The 11051-nt window shown below is 38.9% G+C and overlaps 1 protein-coding gene across 1 annotated transcript in view; it reads left to right on the top strand.

Annotated features, from left to right (window-relative positions):
* LOC102828332 (chromosome unknown open reading frame, human C5orf63) overlaps window positions 1–2296 on the top strand; it is a 7159-nt gene extending 4863 nt beyond the window's left edge. The window contains exons 2-3 of the mRNA XM_006870685.1: window positions 963–1019; window positions 2120–2296. Of these exons, the coding sequence (XP_006870747.1) occupies window positions 963–1019; window positions 2120–2296 (234 nt within the window). The remainder of the gene's footprint in view (window positions 1–962; window positions 1020–2119) is intronic.
* Window positions 2297–11051: the final 8755 nt, after the last annotated feature.

Here is an 11051-nt window from a genome sequence, read left to right as displayed (position 1 = left end):
AGAACATGGGAACACTGAATGGTTTCAAATTAAGAAAGGAGTGCAACAAGAGAACCTATAGCTAGTCTTTACTCATAGAGTCAAAGGCTGAGACACTTTTCATACAAATCTGCCAGTAATGCACAGTATTCATGATAGATTTCTTCCAAGGTGGTTAGGAGTACAACAGTAGACACTGCAACTTGCTTGCCCCTCAGGTGAAGAATTCATCTGCAAGTCCTATACATGACAGTGAGAACACACCAAACAATAATGAGTTGTTATCATCATAATCCAAATGTGAGTAGAGATTTCCCCATTTTATAGATGGTGTGATGGATGCTGTAAGATCAGCACTCGACTGCTGACCACAAGGTTGTCAGTTCAGACCCACCAGCTGCTCCCCAGAAACCCTGTACAAGGTTGCAATCAGTCAAAACTGACTCGACAGCCCTAAACAACATAGATGGGGCAATCCTTATCTTATGGCGTTCTAGTGGGTTTTATTCCCTATCATTATTAGAGAAAACAGGCAGCAAAGCTCAGTGATCCCACCTCCATTAGAATAGACGTTAAGCCATTCTGGAGCTGTCAGCCAGTCCTACAGTATCAGGCCCGAAAAGTACAAGGCCCCAGAATTATTAGTGAAACTGATCCTCCCAGATTAGATGAACCAAGTAACATATATTATATTACAATTAGATGAAGCTAGTAACATGTATTATATATTCATAAGTATAAAATGCATTTTAAATAAAATGTAGGGAGAGAAAAGAATCAAACAAAAAAACTGAGGGTCCATCTACCTTGAAAAATAAGCTATTGACAAGATTCTAAGGCAGTACTGTGCTTCAGAAGTGAAGCAGTATAATTGACCCAATGGACAGCTGTCCTTTCAAATAACTGCAGTCTGCTTTGTGTGGGTTTTGTTAGGTTACATACCATTCTTTGAGTTTAACGATTTCATTTTTTTCTTCCTTCAGGATCCATGCCCCCTTTGTGATGAAGCCAAAGAAGTACTCAAGCCTTATAATACCAGGGTAATATAATACAGTTAGCTTTTATGTGTATGGAATGGATATTGTGTGTGGTATAAAGTATTTGCCTGGATCCTTTCTTTAGGAAAAGAGATTAAATGATTTTTCATTTAAATTTTCTCTCTGTTCTTCAGAGAGAGAATTCAGTGCTGATTTCCATAAAACTCATTACCCCTAAGTGTTTTTCTCTGAGCAGAACTGGTTTTGTTGCTGTGACTCTTAATGTGAGTCAAAGTTAACTAGCAGGTGCAGTATTCATGCTTTCTTTAAAATTTAGTCTCCATTCCTTTTCTCTTGTTTTGCAGTTTCCATGGAAGTATTTTTACATAGGAAACCATCACACCTTTTCCATTGTTACAACCAAAACACTTCTGTCTTGATTCTCACGTAGCTTGCCTGTTGAGGCATCCCATTGGATTATTTCACTGGGAAGTGAGCAGTGTCGTGATGCTGGATGTAACAGGTGTAATAGAAAAGCAACAAGAATAGGAGTTCTGTTAAATAATGAAACCAATCAAGTTGCAAAAATCAGAGGCATTTGATCAGTGTTGTTGTTAAACACCATCAAGTAGGTTCCAACTCACAGCAACCATGTGTAGGGTTTCTGAGGAGCAGCTGGTGGGTTTGAACTGCCAATCTTGCAGTTAGCAGTCCAGCAGCACCACACCAAGATTCCTATTGACCTAAAATAATAAAAGAGTCCTGGTGTGGTGCTGTGGGTTAACGTGCTGGACTGCAAAGTCGGTTTGAATCACAAGGTTGATGCTTCAAACTCACAGCCACTCCTTGGAAACCCTATTTACGGTTGCTATAGGCCAAAACCAGCTCAACGGCCTTAACAACAACCAAATAATAAAAGCTTTCAGCATTACAAAAAGTCTGTTGTTGTTAAGTGCCATCGAGTCGGTTCCGACCCATAGCGACCCTGTATAGGGTTTCCGAGGAGCAGCTGGTGAGCTTGAACCACCAACCTTGCAGTTCAAATGCCGTTGCAGTCTGGCACATTAACCCACAGCACCAAGTCTAGGGGTCACTATATCATGGAATTGATGCACTGTTACGTGTGCTCTAAAATACAGAGCTTTAGTGTGTCTGTGTTTCAGTTTATTTTACAGGAGGTGGACATTACACTTCCAGAGAACTCTGCTTGGTATGAAAGGTATAAATTTGACATCCCTGTCTTCCATCTGAATGGTCAGTTTCTGATGATGCATCGAGTAAACATCTCAAAACTTGAACAACAGCTCCTGAAACTTGAGCAGCAAGGTGCTAGAGACTAACGCCCTCTCAGTGCAGAAGACACGTTCCTGAGGAAATAACCATGACCACATCACACTCCTTGTTACTCACACAGCCTTGAGGGGTGTTCTGAACTCAGCTGGTGCCAGACAACTGTTGACATTCCTCATGTGATTGATAGAGGTACCAGTCTGGGAACAGTTTACCTGTGGGGTTGGCATCTTGTAAAATAAGAAGAGTGCATCAACAAGAGCAGGACAGCAGTGGGGAGGGGGTGTCGATTTATCTTCCCTTTTTGGGTTAATGTGGAAGCACCTGACATTCAATGGACAGTGTCACTTACAGGTAGACGACTCTGTCCCTGCTGCTGCCCTGGAGGGCTTAACTTTTTAATGAAAAATAAATGCTCTTCCACTGAGTAGATAAAGTGAAATGTGAGTTGTTAATACACTGTGCACCATTAATAAAAGGATGTTTTAACAAATACATCTGCATGAAGTCTATTTCACTGGGATATAATAATACCTGTTTAAAATTAGAGTTCATTTTTGTTAGGTAGAAGAGAATAACTATCCTAGCCAATGAAGCTTCATTGGAGAAAAACAGAAGAAAGACTTACAACTCCAAAAATATCAAAAGAACCTCAACATGCTTTACACGTGGTCAGTGAATTGATTCACATCTCAGGACTGCCTTTGATAGTTATTCAATTATCATCAATAGAGTTCATTAAACTTATTGTAAGACAGTAAAAGCTGTCTTGAAAAAGCTACTGTCTTACAATAAGTTGAAAAGTTTTAATATCTGAGGAAATTTCACTTCAGACCATAACTGGACAGATTTGTCATCTAAAGACAAATTTCCCTTTGACCATTTTATGTAAACTGTTAACAATGTAAGTGGATAACCTTATTTATATTTGGTCAGATTCAACCAATATATGAATGGATCCATTTAAAAGGAAAGCTGGCTGTTCTTCTTAAAATCACATCATTGCAATTTTATCTATAATGAAATTATTTGATGAACTATTTTAATGAATTTGGATATTGTGAGTCATTTGGCTACATTTTCATTTTTTCAGTGTGATTTAGTCTTAGAAATGATAGACAGAGCTGACAGGCCTTAGACTTTACCTAGTCCAGCCTCACATCCGAAGGGAAGAAATCTGAAATTCAGAAGGTTCCAGAGACTTAGTCTAAGGTCACACAGCCAGTCAGCTACAGGTTCAGGTCTTGCCCCCAGAGGCTAATTTCTAGACCTCAGTACAAGGGCCTCATTACAAGGGTGAGTCAAAATTTATCCACACTCCAGTTATATTAAAATTTCTGTTGACTGCACGGTCTTATCAGTATTTTCTGTTCAAGGTCACTGCTCTGCACATGTGAACGTGGATATCTGCAAACAAAATTTGGACCAATATTTGAAGGAAGATAAAAGTTTTTAAAAAGTCATTACTGGTGACAACACATGGATTCATCACTAAGAGCCTGAGAGTGTAAACGACAGAGTATGAAATGGAAACAACCTCAACACTAACCAAGAAAAAGCTCAAAAGTCAACCATCAGCTGGAAAATTGATGCTTACGGTTTTCTTGGATTCTCAAAGACCAGTATTAGAACACTATCAGGAAAAAGGTTCAGCAATCAACAGTGCTCATTACAGTGAGATGCCCACTGAAGAGCTGAAGCCTAAACTTTAGATTAAACACAGAGGACTGCTATCCAAGGGTGTTGTGATCTTGCATGACAGTGCATGTCCTCACACCTCTTCCACACTGTTGACACTGCAAAAACTTCATTTTGAGGTGTGAAAGCTTCTTCACGATAGTTCTCATCTTGCTCCATTGGACTTTCACTTGTTTGGTCCCCTGAAAGCAGCCCTTCGTGGATGAAGATTCACCTCTGATGAACAAGTGAAGACAGTGATGCATTTGTGGCTCAAAGCTCAGCCTAAAACATTTTTTATAAGGGAATACGAAAGCTTGTTTACAGATGGATGAAGTGGATTGCAAAACACGGAAATTAAAGTTGATTGAATAAGTTCTACAGCAGTGTGTGGAAATTTTTTGACTCACCCTCACATTACCTCATTGCAGCAGCAGCATCTATCTGGATCCACCACAAATTTGGAAGCATCTTAAAATGCCACCAAAGAAGCAAGTAGGGGGAAAAAAATCTTATAATCAAAGAACAGTTTCTATAGTTTACAAATTTCTGGAACACATTTCATTTGAGATCATAAACATTTATTGAGCCTTATGATAGAATTTTTTTTTTTAAGTTTTTATTGTGAATTGAGTGAAGATTTACAGAGCAGATCATTGGTTTCACATTCAACAAATCATTTACTTGGCACCATACAATGATTGCAGTCCCCTCCATACACCATCAGTTAACAGTATTTACCTATATTTCCTTTAACTCTTGCACCTGTGTCTCCTGCTACCTTCATCTTGCCTGTCACACTCCTTCTTATATAGTGCCTGCCCCATTACCCATGTGTCTATCCTCTAGCTCATGAACAATTCCCTCCCCTTCCCAACCCTACTCCCCCAACCCCATCATAGACATCATAGCTGTTCATTTAGTGAGAAAATCTTTTAACTTTTTCAACAATGGTCTCATAACAATATTTGTCCTTTTGTGATTGAGTCAGTTCAGCATATTGTCCTCCAGGCTCAGATAGATAGAATTTTGTGACTTCAGGTACCCTCACCCTGGTATTCATAAGTTTCCATTGGCCAATTTTTTTTTAGAAGAATTGTTTAAGGTTCAAACACTTCAGGAGGCAGCACGTGATCAAAAGCCAATGGTATTGAAGGAAGAAGCCCTAAGTGTCACTAAAAGCATCCACAAAACACAAGACCCCAGGAATTGACAGAAATGTCTTCAACAAACATGCATGGCTGGATGCACTCAGTTATCTTTGACAAGAAATTTGGAAGACACCTGCCTGGCCAATCAACTGGAAGAGATTTGTATACAAACCATTCCAAAGAGAGGTGGTAACTATGGATAATGTTTGGAATAATGAGAATTCCAGAACACTTAATTGTGCTCATGCCCAACCTATACATAAACCAAGGGGAAGTCATTTCAACAGAACAAGGGAATAAAGAATAAAGAGCGGTTCAGAATCAAGAAAGGTGTGTGCCAGGGTTGTATCCTTTCACCATACAAGTATGCTGAGCAAATAATCCAATTAATTAGATTATATGAAAAAGAATGTGGCAAAAGCATTGGAGGAAGACTCATTAGCAACCTGTGATATGCAGATGACACAACCTTGCTTGCTAGAAGGGACTCAAACCGCATCCACTGCCATAGAGTGGATTCCAACTAGGATTTCTGAGGCTGTAAATCTTTCCAGGAGCAGAAAGTTTCATCTTTCCCTGTGAAGCAGCTGGTGGGTTTAAACTGCCAACCTTAATTCTGTGCTTATCCTGTAGTCCCAGAGGACTTGAAATGCTTACTAATGAAGATTTAAAAAACAAACAAACAAACAACTGCAGCCTCCAGTATGGATTGCACCTCAATATAAACAAGATTAAATCCTCACAACTGGACCAATGAATAGTATCATGAAAAACTTGAAAAGATTAAAGTTGGTAAAGATTTCATTTTGTTTGGACTCACAATCAATGCTCATGTAAGCCACAGTCAAGAAATCAAATACCATATTGCATTAGGCAAATCTGCTGCATAAGACCTCTTTAAAGTGTTCAAAAGCAGAGGTATCTCTTAGAACTGTAAGATGCATGTAATCTTTTCAATCACCTCCTATGCATGTGAAAGTTGAACAACAATGAATAAGGAAGACTAAAGAATTGGTGTGTTTGAATTACAGTGTTGGTGGAGAATACTAAAAGTACCATGGACTGCCAGAAGAACAAACAAATCTGTGCTGGAAGACATATAGTCAGATGCTCCTTGGAAGCCAGGATGGCGAAACTTCATCTCTGGAGAGAACAGTCCCCAGAGAAGGATATCATGCTTGGTAAAGTGGAGGGTCAACAAAAAAAAAAAAAGAGGAAGACGTCAATGGGATGCACTGACACAGTAGCAAACGGTTCAAGGATGAGGCAGGGCTGAGGAGTGCTTTGTTTTATTGTACTTAGGTCGCTATTAGTCGGAACCTACTCAGTAGGACCTAGTAACAACATTAGCAGACTTTGTGTTGCTTGAGAGTACCCAAAGGAGTCTTGACACTACCTGATTTTTATCTTAAACTGTGTAAAATTCCCCGGTGAATAGGAATAATGGGAGACATAAGTAAAGATGCTTTCTGATTGTATCCCACATTAGGGTATGGATTACATGCAAACAATGTTGCTTTTTACATATAGTTCTTCACATTTGTTCTTTTTTTAGATTGTTGTTGAGACTATACACAGCAAAACATGAGCCAGTTCAACAGTTTCTAGATGTGCAATTCAGTGATACTGATTGCATTCTATGAGTTGTACAACTATTCTCATTCTTCTTTACTTCTGTAGTTAGCTACATTGGAGTCAGCTCTGACTCATGGTGACACTGTGTGTAACAGACTGAAACACTGCCCATTTTCTCCACCTTCAACATAAACTCTCTGCTCCCCCAGCATTCCTATTGAATCTTTTGAATTGCTGTTGTCAATTTGATGCCCTATGGATAGTTCTTAAAAGAACATAATGCTCAAGGCAGATCGTTTTTACTGGTTAAGCTAAACTATTTTATGGTTTTTAAAAGATTTCAGGGGATAATTTACTAATTCTTAAGAGATAAGTGTGGTCATGTGGCTAAAATTGCTGGAGATCTTCTACTGTCTTCCACAGTTGGCAAATCAAATGGCAGATATCAAGAAACTTGGTATCCAAAGACTGGATTAAACATCCCAATACTCATGTTGTGTGTTGTTGTGTGCCGACTCACAGCAACCCTGTACAGGGTTTCAGAGGCTGTAAATCTTTACGGGAGCAGAAAGCCTCATCTTTCTCCCATGGAACAGCTGGTATTTTCGAACTGCTGACCCTGAGATTAGCAGCCCAATTTGTAACCACTGTGCTACCAGAGCTCCTTCCCAATACTCATAGGTATCTGAAAATCTTATGTCACTTACTATCGTCATTTTCAGCTGATATTTACAACAACAATTATTTTTTCTTTCTGAGATTATTTTTGCAAAGACCACTTTGTTCTTCTATAATGACAAATTTGGGCACAGTAAGATCATCATAATATTCTTGACCCAAAAGAAAAAGAGATACAACCTTTCTTCCTTTTCCTAAGTTAATGCTTTAAGAGAGTGGAATAAATATTGAGTTTGGGACTTCATATTGTGGCATAGTGGTTACGTGCTCAGCTGCTAACTGAAATATTGTTGCTTCTGCAGGAGAAATAGGTAACAAACAGTCTGCTTCTGTAAAGATGGCAGCCTTAGCAACCTTATGGGGCATTTCGTCTCTGTCCTATCAGGTCGGATGCAGTAGTGATGGGTTTTTGTTTATTCATTGTTGCTCTTAGAGGTCCACACTGGTGGCAATGTAGGATAAACACTGAACTGCTAACCTCAAGGTCAGTGATTCAGACCTACCCAACCGCTCCAAGGGAGAAAGATAAGGCTTTCTGTTCCTGTAAAGATTTACAGCCTTGGAAAGCCTATACTACACTATGAGTCGGAGCCAACTCAATGGCCCCTACAATAATAACAAGCTCTTAGAGCAGCTACAGTGCTGCTTTCTTCCACTAGTCTCATTATGATATTATAAAGACTTACTGGAACACATAAGCCTTTGGCCAATTGATTTCGGAAAGCAGAACTTCACTCAGACTGGGCCCCCATTCAGAAAAGTTACTCCCGGAGGGTTTGGTAATAATGAAGAAATCCGCCAAGAGGAATCACAATGCAGTCAGGACGTAGGGAGTATTATTAGGAAACTACCGAAAACTTCTCAAAACACTTCAGCTTTATTTCCCGGTTCTCTCCTGGCTAACTAATTCCCCTACATACACAAGTTAACTGTAGCTGATTCATTCTCATCATTCCTGCTGGCCTTACTGTCCAGCAATACAATGGTTTAGATATCTGATTTTCTCTGTTCTGAAATCCTCAACAAGGAATTTTATTCAACTTGTATTTTATAACCAATCACCCAAATCAAAAGTTGGCTGAAGCCTATAGAATGGGTCACTCTTGGATCAGATGCCCATCACTGGCCCAGTCAGCTGTAACAGGCAAAGTAATACGCTTTGCAATTCATAGTCATTGCCCATTTAGCAGAGGCTAGAAGCAGAGCTGACACTGATCAGTAACGCTCCTACGCATTCAAAAAACATAAAGTGTGTCATAGCATATTTAAGCAAAGTCAAGGGGCATCATTTAGTAAGTTTGTTCGTATCTTATTCCATAAGATTCCCACAGGAGCAATGAGGACTTGAACCAGAACACTGGGCAGGAAGACGTATCAAGAGTCATTAGGAGTGTAGCCATACAAGGCACAACAATTGGTCTCCATTCTCCTGGAGCAACAGAGTAAGAAGTCAATAATAGAAAGAGGAAATGTATGTGTGGCTAATTATATCCTTGAACTGCTTGCTTCCTCTGCTATGAGACCAGAAGAACTGGATGGTGCCCAGCACCAAAACTATTTCCCTGAAATAATCTCTAAACCTTAGATCAAAAATATTCCTTGAAGTCTTCTTAAAAGCACAAAAAGAGTTTAACTAGTAAAGTTAAGTCTGCCTTGAGTGTTACGCCTTTTTAAGATCTATCTGTATGGACTATTCACAATAGCCAAAAGGGGGAAATAATGCCCGTATATGAATGAATTAATTAGTAAATTAATGAATAAGCAAAATGTGACACATACATACAATGGAATACTAGTAAGAGAAATAAAGTCTTGAAGTTGTTGTTGTTAGCAGCCATCTAGTTCATTCCAACTTATGGGGACCATATCTACAACAGAATGAAACTGCCTGGTCCTGTAGCATCCTCAAGGTCTTAGCTGTGTTTTAGCCCGTTGTTGCAGCTGATGTGTCAATCCATCTCCTTAAGGGTCTTCCTCTTATACTGTGACTCTCTACTTTACTAAGCATGATGACCTCCAGAGACTGGTCCCTCCTGATAACATCACCATAGTCTCACCCTCCTCACTTCTTAAGAACATTCTGGTTCAGTATAGAGATTGAATAAGAATGGTGAAAAGATACAATCCTGATTCACACCTTCCCTGAGTTTAAACCACACAGAGATCCTTAGTTCTTTTGAAATGATTGCCTCTTTGGCTACGTAGCTGTCTTCTAAATATGCTGGCAGAGATGAGAGAACACTTCTAATGTTGCTTCTGTTTGTTGAAGCATTTCAATTGAACCTTGTTTTTTGCCATTGCCTATAGTACTGCATTCAATTCTTCCTTCAGTGCCCTCAGTTTTCGATTGTATGCTACCCCCTGAAATGGTTGAACATCAACCATTTCTTTTTGGTATGCTGTCAAGTCGATTCCAATTTATAGTGACCCTGTATAGGGTTTCTGAAGAGCAGTTGGTGAGTTTGAACCACTGACTTTGCAATTCAACCAAGCTTGCATTTCAACTGACCTTTTGGTCCAAGGCTTATCCTACAGTGCCACACCTATGTTTTCTTTCCATCTTATATTCATGCTTCCTATGTTCAATATTTTTTCCAATAAAAACTTTTGACATTGCAACTTGAGGATTGAGTTTTTTCTTCACTTGTTTCAGCTTGAAAAATGCTGAGTGTGTTCCTCCCTTTTGTTTTTCTAACTCCAGATTTTTGCACATTTCATTATAATTCTTTACTTTGTCTTCTCAAGCTACTCTTTGCAATCTTCTGTTTAGCTCTTTTAATCATCATTTTTTATTTGCATTAAATACTCTACATTCAAGAACAAGTTTCAAAGTCTCTTCTGACATCTCTTTTGGTTTTTCTTTTCTTTATTGTCTTTTTAATGACCTTTTGCTTTCTTCGTGTATCTTGTCCTTGATGTCATCCCACAATTTATCTGGACTTCAGCCATTTGTGTTCAATGCAATAAATCTATTTCTGAGATGGTCCCCAAATTTAGATTATATTTTGGCTCTTGTGGACTTGCTTTAATTTTCTTCAGCTTCAACTTGAACTTGTATATGAGCAATTGATGGTCTTTTTCACAGTTGGCCCTTAGTCTTGTTCTGACGGATTACATTGAGTTTTTACATTGTCTCCTTCCACAGACAATAGTCAATTTGATTCCTGTGTATTCCATCCAGTGAGGTCCATGTATATAGTAACCACTGATGCTGTTGGGCAAAATATGGTATTTGCAATGAGTAACTCATTGGTCCTGCAGAATTCTCTTATGTGATCTCTGGTGTCATTTCTGTCACTGGGGACATGATTTGCAACTACTTCTTGGCTTCCAACATACTTTGCTTCCAACAACAATACTACAGGGTAAGTACAGCATTAGTCAGCTTGAATTTGTCACTCCTAGCATAGTAGACCATATGATTATGATGGGAAACAGTCAATATCAGTTCATTTCAGATGACTAATGCCTAGGATATCAGTCTTTTGCATTCCCTTTCATTTTCTTAGATATATACTTTGTGCATTCCACAGATTATTAATGGATGTTTGCATCTGTTTCTTCTCATGTTCAATTGTGTCACATCAACAAATGAAAGTCCCAAAAGTTTTACTCCATAAATGTCATTAAGTTTGACTCTATTTTGAGGAGACAGCTCTTCTCTGGTCGTATTTTGAGTGCCTTCCAACATAAGGGATTCAACTTCCACCAATTTACTAATATA

This window comes from Chrysochloris asiatica, unplaced genomic scaffold (genome assembly GCF_000296735.1).
Source record: "Chrysochloris asiatica unplaced genomic scaffold, ChrAsi1.0 scaffold00147, whole genome shotgun sequence".
Classification (NCBI taxonomy): domain Eukaryota; kingdom Metazoa; phylum Chordata; class Mammalia; order Afrosoricida; family Chrysochloridae; genus Chrysochloris; species Chrysochloris asiatica.
This window is presented reverse-complemented; position numbering and strand designations above follow the sequence as displayed.